The sequence below is a fragment of the Glycine max genome, chromosome 20, assembly GCF_000004515.6.
Source record: "Glycine max cultivar Williams 82 chromosome 20, Glycine_max_v4.0, whole genome shotgun sequence".
NCBI classification, from domain to species: domain Eukaryota; kingdom Viridiplantae; phylum Streptophyta; class Magnoliopsida; order Fabales; family Fabaceae; genus Glycine; species Glycine max.
In genome coordinates this window covers 27,208,379-27,225,902 of record NC_038256.2, presented here as the reverse complement: position 1 = coordinate 27,225,902, position 17,524 = coordinate 27,208,379, and the positions used below count along the sequence as shown (strand labels likewise).

General features: G+C 37.6%; 1 protein-coding gene across 1 annotated transcript; it reads right to left on the bottom strand.

The window, feature by feature from the left end:
- Positions 1-16,528: 16,528 nt before the first annotated feature.
- LOC100788836 (zinc-finger homeodomain protein 2) lies at positions 16,529-17,524 on the bottom strand. Its single transcript, XM_003556832.4, has one exon. It carries the CDS (start codon positions 17,506-17,508, stop codon positions 16,756-16,758), a length of 753 nt encoding a protein of 250 aa, XP_003556880.1. The 5' UTR covers positions 17,509-17,524; the 3' UTR covers positions 16,529-16,755.

Genomic DNA, 17,524 nt, shown 5'->3' with positions numbered 1-17,524 from the left:
TCATCCAGAGGTGGCGGGCCCGATGACATGCGGGAACCATTTGGTCCCACACCTTTTGCTATCTATAATACTTAAAGCATGATAGCACGCAGAGACTAACATCGTCTTCTGCGCCTTTAGTCATTTAGAGGCGGCGGGCCCGATGACATGCAGGAACCATTTGGTCCCGCATTTTCTTTTGCTATCTATAAGACTCAAAGTATGATAACACGCAGAGACTAACATCGTCTTCTGCGCCTTTTGTCATCCAGAGGCGGCGGGCCCGATGATATGCGGGAACCATTTGGTCCCGCACTTTCTTTTGCTATCTATAAGACTCAAAACATGATAGCACGTAGAGACTAACATTGTCTTCTGCGCCTTTTGTCATCTAGAGGCGGTGGGCCCGATGACATGCGGGAACCATTTGGTCCCGCACTTTCTTTTGCTATCTATAAGACTCAAAGCATGATATCACGTAGAGACTAACATCGTCTTCTGCGCCTTTTTTCATCCAGAGGCGGCGGGCCCGATGACATGCGGGAACTATTTGGTCCCGCACTTTTAAAATACTTTTGCTATCTATAAGACTCAAAGCATGATAGCGCGCAGAGAATAACGTTTTCTTTTGTGCCTTTTGTCATCCAGAGGTGGCAGGCCCGATGACATGTGATTATCCGCACGCTCAATGAAGGATAAATGCGCAGAGACAAATTCTGCGCCCTTTATCATTCAAGAGCAGCGAGTCAAGTGGTAAACGTGCATAGACGAATTCTGTGCCCTTTTCCATTCACATTTCTCAAATTAGGTGATAAACACGCATAGACGAATTCTGCGCCCTTTATCATTCAGGAACAACAAGTTGGGTGGTAAACGCGTAGAGACAAATTCTTCACCCTTTATCATTCAAGTGCAGCAAGCTGAGTGGATAAACGCGTATAGACGAATTCTGCGCTCTTTATCATTCAAGAGCAGCAAGCTGAGTGGATAAACGCGCATAGACGAATTCTGCGCCCTTTATCATTTACGAACAACAAGTTGGGTGGTAAACGCGTAGAGACAGATTCTGTGCCCTTTATCATTCAGAAGCAGCGAGTCGAGTGGTAAACGCGCATAGACGAATTCTACGCCCTTTGCCATTCAGATTTCGCAAATTGGGTGATAAACGTGCATAGACGAATTTTGCGCCCTTTATCATTCAGGAACAGCAAGTTGGGTGGTAAACGCGCAGAGACAGGTTCTGCGCCCTTTGTCATTCAGATTTCGCAAGTCGAGTGATAAATGCGCAGAGGTAGATTCTGCGCCCTTTGTCATTCGGGGACAATAAGTCGAGAGGTGGGCAGAGACAAATTATGGTCATTTCACGCACCTTTTTGCCATCCAGAGGCAATCGTGTCCGGTGGCACGCAAAGACAAATTATGATGCAAGCTCCATTGGAGCTTGTAGGCCTAGGATCTTCTTCATCAATGGATTCCTTTGCTTCTAGGAAGATAAATGGCAGTGGAATGGAGAAGGAAGAGAGAGAGGAGATGCCACTTCAAGGAGAAGATGAGTCTAGAAGAAGCTCACCACCATAGGAGGCCATGGATAAGAGCTTGGAGGAAGAAGGAGATGAATGAAGGGAGAGGGAGAGAAGAGCACGAAATTTTGTACTCAAAAAGAGCTCTGAAATCTGAAGTTAATATTCAAATGATCAAAGTTCAAAAAAAATGCACACACATGACCTCTATTTATAGCCTAATTGTCACACAAAATTGGAGGGAAATTCAAATTTCACTTGAATTTGAAATTGAATTTGTGGAGCCAAACTTTGGAGCCAAAATTTCACTAATTATGATTAGTGAATTTTAGTTATGGTTCAGCCCACTAATCCAAGATCAATTCCAAGATTCTCCACTAACTGTGCTTAGGTGTCATGAGGCATGAAAAGCATGAAGGACATGCACAAAGTGTGACTATATGATGTGGCAATGGGGTGTAGTAAGCAAATGCTCACCTCCCCCTCTAAAATTTAATTGGATTGGGCTTCTACCAATTCAATTAAATTTATTTCCAACCACACACATCAAATATCCACTTAGTGCATGTGAAATTACAAAACTACCCCTAATACAAAAACTAGTCTAGGTGCCCTAAAATACAAGGGCTGAAAAATCCTATATTTCTAGGGTACCCTACCTACATTATGGAGCCCTAAATACAAGGACCAAAAATAATGAAAACCTTAATCTAATATTTACAAAGATAAGCGGGCTCGTACTTAGCCCATGGGCCCGAAATCTACCCTAAGGCTCATAAGAACCCTAGGGCCTTCTCTTGCATCTCTGGCCCAATCTACTTGGAGTTTTTCTATCCAATGCCCTTGCGGAGTAGGATTGCATCATTCCCTCCCCCTTGAAAAGGATTTGACCTCAAATCCCGAGGTTCTTGAAACTCTGGGCTTTTTTCCTCAACACCTGTAAAAAGAACAAAAACATATGTATTAGTGGTGTTTAGTATGTTGAAGTAAGGTAATGTCTAAAAACTCATTTCCTGGGCATCTTCCCTTGAAGGAACTTGGTTCCTCACCAACTCAATGAGTGGTGCTACAAGTATAGAAAAATATGGGGCAAACATTTTGTAAAAGTTTGTTAAGTCTTGGAAGCCCCAAATTTTTCTTACACTTGGTGGAGCGGGCCACTCAGGAATGACCTTTATTCTCTTAGGGTTCATGGGAACCCTTTGATCGCAATTTAAAAAATTAAGAAAAGTAAAGCAATAGAACATACCTTTTTCTGTATTTTCATGTTGATTATTCCTACCAAAAAGTATGACAAACCTAAGGTGTCCCATATGAGTGCCTAAGTTTGTATTGAAACTAAAAATAAGAACAAACCTACCTAATGAGTCCCTATGTACACAAATCATGAAGATGTTGGGTGCACGAGTGATTTTACAAAAGAGTGTTGCACCACTCAAAGCATTCATTACACCACCTATTTTAGGGATTTGGTGCCTAATAATACCTATTTTGGGCACCAACAAAGCACAAGGATTTAATCTCTTGTGAACCAAACCCTCATCCAACAACTCCTTTACTTGAGGAATAAACTCAAGCCTAAGAGATGTGGCAATGCTAACAAGTGTCTTTTTACAAAGGAGAAAATGTGGAGGTTGTCTAAGAAGGGGAATTTCTTTAATATTTGTCTTTATTTCAAAATGTCTTTCCTTCTTAGCTAACCTCTTGGAGGAGACACTTACCTCCTTACACTCCTCCTTAACAATTAAAGGTTGTCCTTCTTCTTGGGGGTAGATCTCTTCACTAGATTCTTCCCCTTTTGCTTCTTCACTTTCACTAGAGGAAGGTGAAGTAGTAGCCTCATCTTGGCTACTATAAATGTCTTGGCCCCTCATAATCATAGTTTTCTTGGTGGGGCATTGAGAAGTAATGTGTCCTCTTCCAAGACATTTAAAGCACTTCATGGAGCTAGTCTTCTCTTGCATACTAGCCTTAAGGGGTTGCTTTTCTATTGTCTTCCCTTTATCATCTTTGGTCTTAGAAGGTCTAACCCCTAAGATTCCTTGACCTTGGTCTTTCTTTGGATAAGAGTGAGAGCCATAAGATTTTGAAGTAGACTTCCTTTTAAGTTGTTGCTCTACCCTTATTTCCCAATCTAAATTAGCCTCTACATTGTGCTTCCCATGGAAGTATGGGAGTTTAATGTTAACCTCTTGAGGCTTTCTTTCATTTTCTCTCCAATGGGAGTGAGGTCTAAGATGTGACCTATGCCTTCCTTCATAATAGTCATGAAGTTCTTCACTTAGGCTCTTGCAAGAGTTATGACTACTATAGGAGACATGCTTTTCTCTTTTCATTTCTTTCATTATTTTTCTTCTTTCTTCCTCTCTTATTTTCTCTCTTTCATCTTGACTTATTTCTTCCACTCTTTTTTTACCTTTTTCTTTTCTCTCTTGTTTTTCTTTTCACAACTTAAGGGATCTCAACTCATCTAATATCTTATACAAGGGGTCCTTAGGAGTAGAACCCTCACCATTAACACTAGATGAAGAATGAAGACTAATGTTGGTTCCTAAGTTATGGTTCTTTCTTGTTGGGGGTTTGAAAACAAAAGGTAAAATAAACTATGGTTGAAACTATCCAAAATAAACACTAAAAGAGATGTGAAAGATAAGGTAAAAACTAATTGGTAAAAGGCAAGCTATCTAGGCGGTTTGACAATGGAGGGTAAAGGAAATAAGCTATGAAAATAAGCAAGAAATTAAAGTGCAAGAAATGCAAACTAAGCGGATCCTAGGAGTGTTTGGATGACCTCATTTAAGGTTCCCAACAAAACACTCACTATCCTAAGGGGAAATTGCCTAAAATTATTACACACAAATGGAAGTAGGGTGACCTAGCGGAGGCTCCCAACTTACTTCCAATGAAAGGCCTTTTTGTTACAAAATTTGAAAGCAAAGCAAATTGCCAATTACAAAATTACAAAGAAAAAAGTCCTCAATTGTGGTGGCTATTCTCTCTTTAGTGTTTCACTCAATTTGGAGTGCTTCTTAGTCCAATAGCTCTTAAGGTGGTTGGCCCCTTGCTTCTTGACTCAAATTCTGCAGGATATGGCACCAATCCTCCTTTCCAATTCCCTATATGGCAACTCACAAGCAAGGAAATAAAGAGACAAGCAATAACCAAAGACCAAAAAAAAAAATGAAATGAAAGCTAAACCAATAGAGTTTTAAAAAGACAAATTTCCAAGGATTATTCAACAATTAAAGCAATGAAAAGCACAAAAAAGCAAGCTAGGACTCAAAGAGAAACCTAGAATGGCTCTAGAGTAGAGTAGAAAAACTCTAAAAAAAAGACTCAAGAAACCTCTAGTTTTGGCACTTGTTTTCACAATAATTTTCAATTGAAATTTCAGAACTAGGATTGGTATAAAAGAGGCACCAATTATAGAACAAATTTTGAGCCAAAACAACAAGCACACTTTCCTTTCACTTTTTTGTTTTTTCCTGGACACTGATTTTTCTGCCAACTTGTGAGATTTTTCTTATTTTTTCCTTTAATCCAAATCGCTTGGTTATTTTTTTATAATTTTGGTCCAGATGTCTAGAAAATTCAGTAAAATTTTAAGCTCAAAAAACATAGTTATCAATTCCCAGTAATTTATACAAGTTCGTATGTTCAAGCTGCCAGCACCAGCGATTTCAACCTAGAAATCAAGAGTAGTGTTTATGTTGCTTAAGGCTTGGATAGTTACAATTTGTGTTTGCTTATGCTCAATTATCTTGAATAACACAATTCAAGAGAGCTTAAGACTTATTTGATTCACAAATCCCGCCACAACTCAGCACCACAACTCAACTTCATCATAGGCATCATGTAGGAATCTTAGAAAACAAAAAAGAGTTCAACAACAAGACTACTTCTAGGAATTGATTTAGAACATGTTATGAACTAAATAACATGCATGAATTAGACTCAAAATTCAAAAGATAGGCTAAGAATGACAAGAATACATGAACAAATGTATCTAGAATTCAATCAACAAAATAAAAATTCAACACAAACTTAGAACATAATGTGACAATTACTATGACTAAACATGACTCTAAGACAACATGGATTAAGTGATTTACACTTAGATTTTTGTGTTTTTTTTTCTAATCAATATTTTGGAAGAAAATTTAGATCTAAGGTTCAGCACATGAATATTATGAATGAAAAATGATAGAACCTAAAATCAACACAAAAACAAGATTCAAGAGTAGATCTACAAAATTTGAACCATAGAAATGCAAGAACAAGTGTAGATCTAAGATTTAATCGGTTTATTTTTTTTTAATCTACTCTAAACAGCACCAAACCACAAGACAATGGAGGATATACATGGAGAATAAGATGAAGAACAAGGAATTAAAGAGAATTCACCGAACAAAAAGATAGAGGAAGCAAAAGAACATCACCTAGATGAAGATGCTCTGATACCACATGATGCAAGCTCCATTGTAGCTTGTAGGCCTAGGATCTTCTTCATCAATGGATTCCTTTGCTTCTTGGAAGATAAATGGCAGCGTAATGGAGAAGGAAGAGAGAGAGGAGACGCCACTTCAAGGAGAAGATGAGTCTAGAAGAAGCACACCACCATAGGAGACCATGGATAAGAGCTTGGAGGAAGGAGATGAATGAAGGGAGAAGGAGAGAAGAGCACGAAATTTTGTGCTCAAAAAGAGCTCTGAAATCTGAAGTTAATATTCAAATGATCAAAGTTCAAAAAAATGCACACACATGACCTCTATTTATAGCCTAAGTGTCACAAAATTGGAGGGAAATTCAAATTTCTCTTGAATTTGAAATTGAATTTGTGGAGCCAAAATTTCACTAATTATGATTAGTGAATTTTAGTTATGGTTCAGCCCACTAATCCAAGATCAATTCCAAGATTCTCCACTAAGTGTGCTTAGGTGTCATGAGGCATGAAAAGCATGAAGGACATGCACAAAGTGTGACTATATGATGTGGCAATGGGGTGTAGTAAGCAAATGCTCACCTCCCCCTTTAAAATTTAATTGGATTGGGCTTTTACCAATTCAATTAAATTTATTTCCAACCACACACATCAAATATCCACTTAGTGCATGTGAAATTACAAAACTACCCCTAATACGAAAACTATTCTAGGTGCCCTAAAATACAAGGGCTGAAAAATCCTATATTTCTAGGGTACCCTACCTACATTATGGAGCCCTAAATACAAGGACCAAAAATAATGAAACCTTAATCTAATATTTACAAAGATAAGCGGGCTCGTACTTAGCCCATGGGCCCGAAATCTACCCTAAGGCTCATAAGAACCCTAGGGCCTTCTCTTGCATCTCTGGCCTAATCTACTTGGAGTTTTTCTATCCAATGCCCTTGCGGAGTAGGATTGCATCACTTTTCGCCATCCAGAGGCAATCGTGTCCGGTGGCACGCAAAGACAAATTATGGTCATTCTGTGTCTCGTCGCCCAGGCTCGATCGTGTCCAACAAAACGCAGAGACAAATTATGGTCATTCTGCGTCTTGTATCAACCAAGAGGAAGAAATTCAACAGTATCAAGACAATGTGTCTGTACTGATTATTTTCAAATTTTTGCAGGTTCTGCTGGTAGGGAGGCTCACTGGCCGAATGGTGTTTCGCTCGAACGAAATTGGTGTCTTATCTTTACTTCCCTTTTATCTCAAATAAAAGGCAAGTAAAGAGGGGCAACTGTCATACCCTAATTTTGTCTGGGGACCATCCTTTGTTGGGATGCGACCCTCGTTTGACCACTTCGAGGTATTTAGCACCCATCGTTAGGCAATTTGTGAAGTTCTGAGACATGCCGGAAGCCAAAAGAAAAGCGTTGTAGCACAATCCGTGAAGTTCCGTGACATGCCAAAAATTAAAAGGAAGTGTTAGTGCGCAATCCGTAAAGTTCTGTAACGTTCCGGAAGGCAAAAAAAGGATGTTTAAGTAATCCGTAAGGTTCCGCAACATTACGGAAAGAAAACAAGTATCGTTACGAAATTCGTAAGTTTCCGTAACTTTACGGAAAAATAATCACCAAAAAAAGGCAGGGGTGTATTTAGTAAAAAGGGGGTGCAAATAGCAACCAGGCCCACATGGGCCTTCCAGGATGTTCCTCCAGAAGGCGGTTGCTTCTGGAGGAAGCAACCTAGCTCGCCTGGGCAAGCTGGGTGGCAAGCTCCTCCCCTATTTTTCTATAAGTAGGGGGAGGAGCGAAGGAGAAAAATGTTCTGCCCTCCTAGTATTTCGAGATAACTTGAAATTAGTGAAAAAAATTGTTTTCGTGAAGAAAATCCAAGCCGAGGCGCTTCCGTAACGTTTCCGTGGGTGATTTTGCGAAGATTTTCGTCGTTATTCAGTCTTCAACCGGTAAGTTCCCGAAATTGAACTTTTCAATTCATTCTATGTACCCTTAGTGGTCCTGATTTATTTCACGTGCTTTTATTTTCATTTCATTTACTTTCCGTACCCCCTTTTGACCTGCTTTAGTCATTTACTTAAGTCATTTTCTCCCCTAATCAAAAATAAAATAAATTTCCACCGATCATTTGAATTGTAATATCCATTAATTTCTGTTAAAATGAAATCTGACCGTTTGGTCATGCCGTAACCTCATTGGAAACCAAAAAGAGGTAAAATAATAAGATAATAATAAAAAAAATATCTTTTAGTAAAATAAAACAAAAAAAATCAATCGGACGTTTCTCTTTGGGAATTTTCTTCTTTAATTGAATTGACTAATAACCAAAGTGAAACTAAGGCTAAAATCAATTCATAAACCAAACTTTTGTCATCGCCTAAAAAAAGCCATTTTCAAAGGTCCAACGCCTTGAAATGGTCTTTTCCGCTTTTATTGGTTAAGTGTTGATTTCTAAAAAGCCTAAAATCAATATGTAACTTTGTTATCTCTTCCAAAAATAAAGAAATCATTAATGGTCCAATGCCTTAATGTTTTCTCACTTTTCAAAAGAATCGAAAGATTGTCTAATGGTCCAATGCCTTAAATGACCTTTCATTCAATAAAAACATATTTTGCAAAAAAGATAAAAACAATTTAACCAAATACTTTGTTCACAAAAGAACTACGTAGGTTTGATTTTCTCATCACAATTGAGGAATACGTAGGAGCAAAGGGAAATGCCCTTGTCGACCACAAAAAGACACAAATATAAAAAGGCATAAAAAAGACATAAGAATGTAAAAAGGGAAGAAAACATAAATTGAAGTCATATTTGCACATTTGATTAAAGGCTGCCATCTCTTGTGACGGACGTGTGGGGTGCTAATACCTTCCCCGTGCGTAAATACAACTCCCGAACCTTTCACTAAAAGTTCGTAGATCACGTCTTTTCCGGTTTTTCCGACGTTTTCCTCAAATAAACGTTGGTGGCGACTCCGTGCATATTCCTTTCTTGGAACACACACCCGTGAGTCACACGTCGCCCTCCCGCTGAAGGGTAGGTTGCAACACATATGAATATGCTGAAAAGGAAAAGCTTTAGGCAATATACATTGAGCAAAACTATTTGCACATTTTTATATAAAGCGGCTTGTGGCGTCAAAGCCTCAAATGCATTAACACTTGGCAAAGTAAGCATGACTTACCTCAATCAAAATTAGACCCTGTGAGCACGAATGAGCACCCTAAACGGACTGCAAAGTGAAACGTACCTAGATAAGGTCCTTGCAGCAGAAACAAACAACGAGTCCTTACAGAGAGCACAAGTTCGTACCTAGGTATTTAGAAGAAAGACTCATGAAACATACCTAGGTAGGGTGGCAAGCTGTCACGGTCTCGAGTGCGATGAAGAAGAAGAAGCTTAGACAGAGAAGAAGAGAGCTTAGATGGAGATCGAAGAAGAGAGCGCGAGCAAAATAGGACTCGCGCTTGATATATTTTAAAATGTAAGTTCAACATCGGTTTTCAATAAATAAATAAAAAACCGATGTTAACAAAATGATGTTAGAGTAAACATCGGTTTTTTGGATGAAACCAATGTTAACTTATCATACGTTAACATTGGTTTTCAGCCCACCTTCTCTATAATTTTCCTCAGTTTCCCAAAATCAACAAAACCCCCCACAACAGAAACAACCAAAACAACCACCCATAAACATAAAAAAAACCAAACAAAGAAAGAAAAACCATCAGAGGGAGAGGAAAAAAAATAGTACCTATTGGTGGTTTGGTGACCTATGATGATGCTTCACCACTGTTCAAAGGATCACCCAATAACAGAATATTTCATTTCATCAGAGCAGGTCGATGAAGGAGGGGTCGGAGGTGAGGAAGGTGTAGATGGTGTGTTGAAGGAGACTTCGTAGAGGTTGTGCTTGTCGTAGAGGAGGCAGTGGTCCACCACATTGATCGGCGCTACCACAGGGGGGGATGTAAGGTGGTGCGGTTGGGGAGGAACTTAGTGGCACGCTACTTTGGTCTTGCCATAAGGCAGAGTCGACGGCACGAGTGTAAGGAGTCGGCAGTGAGGCCATGATGCAAGACTGAGTCTAGGGTTTAAAGATGGGTTTATTTCAAAACCATCTTAAATTAACTTTCATTTAATTTCAAAAATGTCATTGTTTTTTATGCATTGGTTTCTATGACGGTCTTGAACGTAACCGCTGTCATAAAGTTCATTCCAAATGCTTATATTTACGATAATTCCACCACCTTATTAACTAAGACAGTTTTCTCGCGACCGTCGTAGAAGGAACATCGTAAAAAAGCTTCTTTTTAGTAGTGAAGTTTCTTTATTTTATCTAGCACTTGACAACAAAATAAAATGTATTTGCATTTAATTAATAAGGATAGATTGTTGTGGACATAAAGGCACTAATTCAGTGTAGTTGGATATGTTAAGAGAAACATTTTCCAAAATCATTGCATCTAGTTTCACTATTTTTAAGCATAATGGAGAAATGATTTAAGTTAATAGCAATAGTTGATTCATTGATACGTAATTATCTTCTTTGGTAGTGATGGTACTCGAATAGTAAATTGTACTTGCATGATTTTCTTGTTGTTTAGCGCAATCTAGAAATATTGTACGCATCCATTTGTAGAGCATATGCTATATTAAAAAATCATATGCTCTGAATGTGTTAGAGGATAATTTTCTGAGTCATATTGATATAAGAGCATGTGCTCTTAAATAGAATACAAGGTAATCTAAAAAAAGAAACTCCTAAACTAATGCTCATCATTGTACCCACTGTCAATTCCTATAATTAAGGGTCAATGATTCTTGGTCATAAATACAAAATATGCAGCTAATCAAATCTCCTAATAATGGGATTTAAATCCTATCTATAACAAGAAATAAAATATATAGTGGGATTCTGACACTCCCCCTCAAGATGTTGAGTGGATGTTATCCATTCCCAACTTGCTAACAATAGATTAAAATGTAGAGCCACTTAATCCTTTTGTTAAAACATTTGCTAGTTGATTTCCTGTGGATACAAATGGTGTATAAATTCTCCCACTATCCAACTTTTCCTTTATGAAGTGTTTGTCTACTTCAACATGCTTGGTCCTATCATGTTGCACTGGATTATGTGTGTGGCGTCCCTAAATAATGACTGGTTTAATAGTAATAAATTAAATAGCAGAAACCATGGGAGATTTTTTTTTCTTTGCTGTCTTTTTTTTTTCGCACTGTTTTCATTTCACGGTAATTAAATTCAGAAGGAAAATTATCACTATTGAGTCCTGAATGGTCAGTTCACAACTCTATTCAGATTCATTTCTTTCTGATCATTTATAACCTCCAAACTATTTTTCTCTTTTAAAAATATACCAGCCATCATTTTAGGTCGTCACATGAAAGATAATAAGATGCGGTCGGTAAACTCTTTTCAAATAAAATTCGTTAACATTTCCTTTTCAAATACAAGATAAAACATAATTGTTTTTATCATCTAAAACTGTCCAAAATATGGGAGTTTGCAAAACAACATAGTGACATCCAGAGCAAAGGTAACAACTGTGGTGGCTTCAGCCACAATATATGCAATCATCAAAATTTCTATACAATAGGTCTACCCACCCAAAAATCAAAAGAGTAAACCTAGAAGTTTGAACTAGATACACCCACCCACAAAAAGTATGTACGCCTAGTCTAAGGAGCCGTCTGCTATGATGAAGAGTCGTCACTATTCGCTGTCCCTCCAGGGCCACTCTCCTTTGTAGAGTCTGCCTCAGATGTTGACATAATATCCTCTGGAGAATCAACATCAGGGAGTGAGTCTTCATCATCCTCAGGTAAGTCAAGGGCGTCCATAGCAGGTTCAGGAGGTAACTCCTCTGGGTCCTCTTCAAGATCCTCTTCAGAGGATGACACCTCTATCACTTGAACCGGCTCAACTAGTCGATATGGAGTAGGTGTAGGTAGTATCCACTCCACAGGCTGCTGAAGTGTGCGTGCGGGTTCCTCCGGATGTACTAATGAAGTAGCAGTGAGTCGAATTGTGCCACGGAATCGGCACCTCTCATTGCCTTCGAGGGTCTCCCAAACACCTTCTAGGCACTCCATCACAACACGATCATGGATCAACTGCGCTACCATCGCGATCTACAAGAGATGAAAGAAAGAGGGTAGACTCTTTCACAAGAAATCTAACTACACAGGTAACAATACAATGCGTCCCATAATGGCTACGCATAGTCAGAATGTCTTTTTCAAGGGATTTCCTCTCTAGTAATCGATTACCAAAGTATGTAATCGATTACCAGTGCCCAAAAACGAATTACTCAGCCTTTGCACATTGGAATCTACAAACTACACTGTGTAATCGATTACACATAAATGGTAATCGATTACCAGTGGCAGGTAGCATTATGTAATCGATTACACACAACTGGTAATCGATTACCAGTGCCCTATCATACTGTGTAATCGATTACACACAATTGGTAATCAATTACCAGAAGCTACTTAACATCCTGTCTCCATTTTTAAACCCTGTAATCGATTACCCACGAATGGTAATCGATTACCAGAGTATAATTTTCATATACCACCCAAGATACATAGCTGGCCAGCCGCCACACAAGTCTCCGTGCTTCGTCGACTTTGTTCTTTTATTGGTTGACTGTCAGGACCTCGCCTGCTTAGGTACCATCACAGGTTCTCACTGACTGACTATGCCCGGGTTGGGTCGGGATTAGTCAAGCTTGGTTTTGGGAAATAGCACCCCACCTGACATCCCCAAGGTCTCCTGACCCCCGCGACATATCTCCAGGTACCACTTTGTGGTCAACTAACAAAAGTAGGAAGACTGACTCTTCCACACTTTCTCACATCGAGCTTATCGGATTATGGGGCACCCGTCATATGTGGTACTAGGTGGCGATCGGGCGATGGCACAAATCAACTATATCATTTCCACAAGTCAGGCATATGCACACCATCCCCAGTTGCCCACCTTTAAATTGAGCTCACGCACTCCTACGTAGCCCTTATCCTCGTTCCTCTCAGCACCGGGTCCCCATCAACCCCTCCAAGCTTTCACAATATCCAAACAATTCAATTCCATTTGTCATGAAACTACCCTAAACCAAGAAAAACAAAGTGGAGGCAGAGAACTCTGCACAAAACTCATTCAAATTCCACAGTTTTTCCCACTCCCATGCCCCAGTAACATTCTCTTCGTTCCAATTCGTTAACCATTGGATCACCTTAAAAATTTTACTGGAGGTTCCTAATACAGAAATATAAATTTTGACCGTTGGGATCTTCTAGAAAGTATCTAGAACACGAGATGTACTATGTCTCCCGTGACTAGCACTGCACAACCATTTTTCTACATATTTGGTAAAATCTGCTGCCTAACTTGACAGCTTTTGCTGCATAATTTGGCAGATTTCGAATCCTAGCTTTCTTGTATCCAATTTCACTCAAATTGGATCCTAAAAGTCCTAAACCATGTCTAAATCATGTTTGAACCAAAAACAAACTTCAAACCAAGGTAAATCAAAATATAGGTATCCAAAACCCACCAATTTAGTAAATTCTCAAGGTTTGAAAGGTGAAAATGAGAATTGGGTAATTTTGGGGTAAACTCTCATCTTCATCAAGTCTATAACATTGATTTAGACTTGCTCAAACTGGTTTTAAGGTGAAAATTCCACCTATTCAAAATTTGACCTCTCAACACCCAATTTACCCTAGAAATGGCTCTTTCCTTTCACATTTGTCACTCATTTTTCTCATTTGCTCTGCCCAAACATTCCTACAAGTCCTAATTGACATTCTAAACTAGAATCAACTCACCTTAGACTCCAATTTCCACTAACCCCAAATTTGGCTTTTCTAACCCTCAAAATCTCACACTTTTCCACTCACAACACTACCATTCTCACATTTAACCCTAAGTTAACTCTCTCCATCATCTCTACTAGTTTTCTATCAACAATTTAAGCATACATATATCACAAAGCATCATTATAAAACCCTAAATCAGCATGGATAGTTTTGCTCACATCAAACATGTCAAGTTTAGCATGATTTCAACAAATTCCTTCACAAATAACTACCCTAAGGCAATAACCTAGTAGAACTACCCATTATAGCTCCCAAAAACCCAACACCCACAAATTTCAAGTGAGAAGAAGTCCACCCTTACCTGAAATTTAAAGCCCCACGAAGTAGAGGTATGCTCCAAGACTCCGAAAATGGCTTTTCCTTGCAATTTGGGGTAGAAAGGAAGAGGAATTTGGAGCTTCAATGGTGGAGAAGAAGAAGAGAAAAAGCAACGTGGAAGGAGGGAAGAAGCTGCTGAAATTTCTGAAGAATGAGAGAGAAGATTTGGCTTTTTTATACAAAAGGGTTTTTTTTTCAAAAAGCAATGCCACATGTCCTATTTTAAATGGAACAAAAGGGCCCACCTTTTTCCTTTGATTTGACATCATACTCAGCCATAAGGAAGAAAAAATTGAACCTTTTTGGATGCTAAAATCCTACTTCGGTTTGCGTGCCACCTCTCTGGTTCCAGTTTCTTGCGTTTCTCTGCACCTGTCGGGGCCCATTTTCGAAAGTAGGCAATATATATATCAAAACGCTCAAAATGAGACCCTGAGCGTGGTTCAGAGGTTGATTTTGTTAAATTTTAAGTTGCACGTAAAACAATAATTTTTAGACTAATTAATTGCGAATTAATCTATAACCGTTCGGTTATGGGTTACTCTTCGTTAATTAGTCTAACCCGCGTATCTTTCCCCCAATGCACATACTTCTACCAAGAATATATATATATATATATATATATATATATAATTATTTAAGTGTAACACTTACAAAATTTCGGGTAGAAATTATAGGATGTCACAATGTGCAATGTTTATTGCTGACTTGTTATCACATTATAGCTTCATAGGTTCATTCCACTCAATCTTCAGGTTTTAGATGTAATATCATCTTATAAATTTTAATTTATAAAAAAATATTATTTCATGAAAATATAAAATTATATTCATACAAATTTTTGTTCCATACATCACACGGGTCCAAATCTAATTTTAACTAATAATGCCATATAATTAAATAGCTTAAGTAATAATCTTTTCATTATATAAAGTAATGTACACCAAATCAAATGATAGTATTTTATTATTTTTTAAAATATTTATATATGTGATTTAATGACGATATTTTTTATCTATATTACAATAAATAACATGAATATCTTAATATAAATAAAAAAATATTCTCACCAAATCACAAACATCATTTTAAAAGATAAATATAATATATAATAAAAATAAAAGTTATATAAATATACACATTCTAATTTATGTCAAAATAGAATTTAATCTTATATATTATATTTTAAAAGATAATATATGAGATTATAAAAATATTATAAATTAAAAAATAGAAAAAATTTGAATTTTGAACTATTTTCACATAAAACCTATATTAATAATATATTTTGCACCAAATATTTAAATGAACACTTAGGTGTAGCGATAAAGGAGTGTTTTTCTCACTCTAGGAACCATGATTTTAGTCCTTCCTCAAGCATTAAAATCAGTTTTGGAGACTTAGATAGTAAATTAAAAAATAAGAAAAATTTGGTGAAATAGACAAAATAGGAGGACAAATTTTACAATTAAACCTATAATCTAACATAACATTTTTAATCAATTAACATAACAATGGCTCTAATACTCCTATGAACTTTTGTTTTTGTTGAAAATCATCTTATATTCTCTAGAATGTATTCTAAAAAGTATTTTTTTTTGCATATTACTGATTTCAGAAAATGTTATAATTTCCTTTTTTTTACCATGTTTTCCTACATTTCTATTCCCATGGGGATCATATATTTATTATTTGGTTCAAAACAATCAATCACAAATATTTTTTTATTGACTTCCATATTTAATCTTTACAAGGATTTAGTAACCGAATGAGAGTCTTTTATTATTATTAATACATAACGTAGTGTGTTGTGTCTTACATAGGTATTAAATTCATATTTTATAATTATAGGATTAATTATTTTATATTATTTTGAATTTTAACACATTATTAATTATTTAATTTAATTTCACTAAATATATGTTAATAAATGTGTCAAGAAATATTTATATATATTTTTATACACATTTTTTTTTATTTGTCTACAATCTTAGTATTTTTTTTCTTGCAGGATATGAACAATCAATTGTACGTGTTGGCTCTTTCCTATGTCTTTCTCTTCTCATTAAGGCGTGACATAAAAAAAAGGTATTTTTTCAATTTATCTTTCGGATTTAATTGTGATATTTTTTCATGCATATTTGACGTAATTAGTTCTCTTTTTTTTCTCGCAAATTATACATTGGAAAAGATTCTAACATTTTTTTTAATCTTTTGGCATCTACAGTTGCAACAGAAGGTTACTCTTTAATGATGTGTCTAGAACATCCTATTGAAATGCCAAAATATCCAAACATTGAATGTTCGTTGGAGGAAAATGTTAAATGACATGAAAATAAACCATGTTATAAAAGTGCAGAGATTGGAAACAAAAGTACAAATTACGATTAGTGCATAAGTACTTATATTCTTCAAGCACAAATTTATCTCAACCTTGAACAGTTGTGTTGATTTTGGATTGTAAAGAGAGCATGACAATGAAACAATTAGAGGCGAATGGTGGTTGCTATTATGGTAACTTAAAACAGAGAAACATATATATATATAGAGAGAGGTAACGGGGCTGGATTTTTTTTTTTTTTTTCTGTCTAGAGCTTCTTACCTAAGGTGTTCTTGTTGTTGTTCACCCACACCTTAAGCACATGAGGTTGGATGCTAGTTTCGGCACAAAACTCCTGCACGGCACTCTCATCATGCTTCAAAATCCTCCAGCCAAGCTTTTCTGCAAAGGCCAACATCTTCTCCTTTTGCTCTTGGGTGAACCTAGTCCTGAAACGCTTCTTGCTGGACCCGCCATGAGGAGTGGCACCACTCGTTGGGTCTGACACTGCTTCAATGTCCTCCCTCGAGGACTGGGCCCCACCACTACCCCTTGACCTGGAGGGGAGTGCCAGTGTGGTGCATTGTTGCCCTTGCACATGGGGGTAGCCCACCTGCTCCCCATAGTACGCTGCCAATGGCAATGGTGAGTGGCGGTAGTAAGGCACCAGGTAGGTGTAATTGGGGGTCTCCTTACGATGGAAGTTTCGGTGGCAGTTGCACATGAGGCATTTTAGCGCATCCAGGGTTCCCTCCTCGCCTAGAGGCAAGAACTTGATGCATCCATCAAGTGTGTGGACACCAGTTTTGATGGTGTGGTTCTTAAGGCACTCATGATACTTCTCATTGTCGTTGTTTTGAGCCAGGGTGGGTGGTGTTGGGGTCATTGGAATCGCCACTGGTATCGCCGCCGCCACTGGCTCCTCTTCGCCTTGACTTGAGGGCGGTATTCCGAAGTCGTCGTAACTCGTTGTTGCTGCGGGCATCCTCAACTCAGTTTCCTCATGATGCTTAAACTCCATTTTGGAAATATGAGAA

What these genes read in the sequence shown, in the direction of transcription:
- LOC100788836 (XM_003556832.4), bottom strand. Translation starts at nt 17,508, where the DNA reads ATGGAGTTTAAGCATCATGAGGAAACTGAGTTGAGGATGCCCGCAGCA.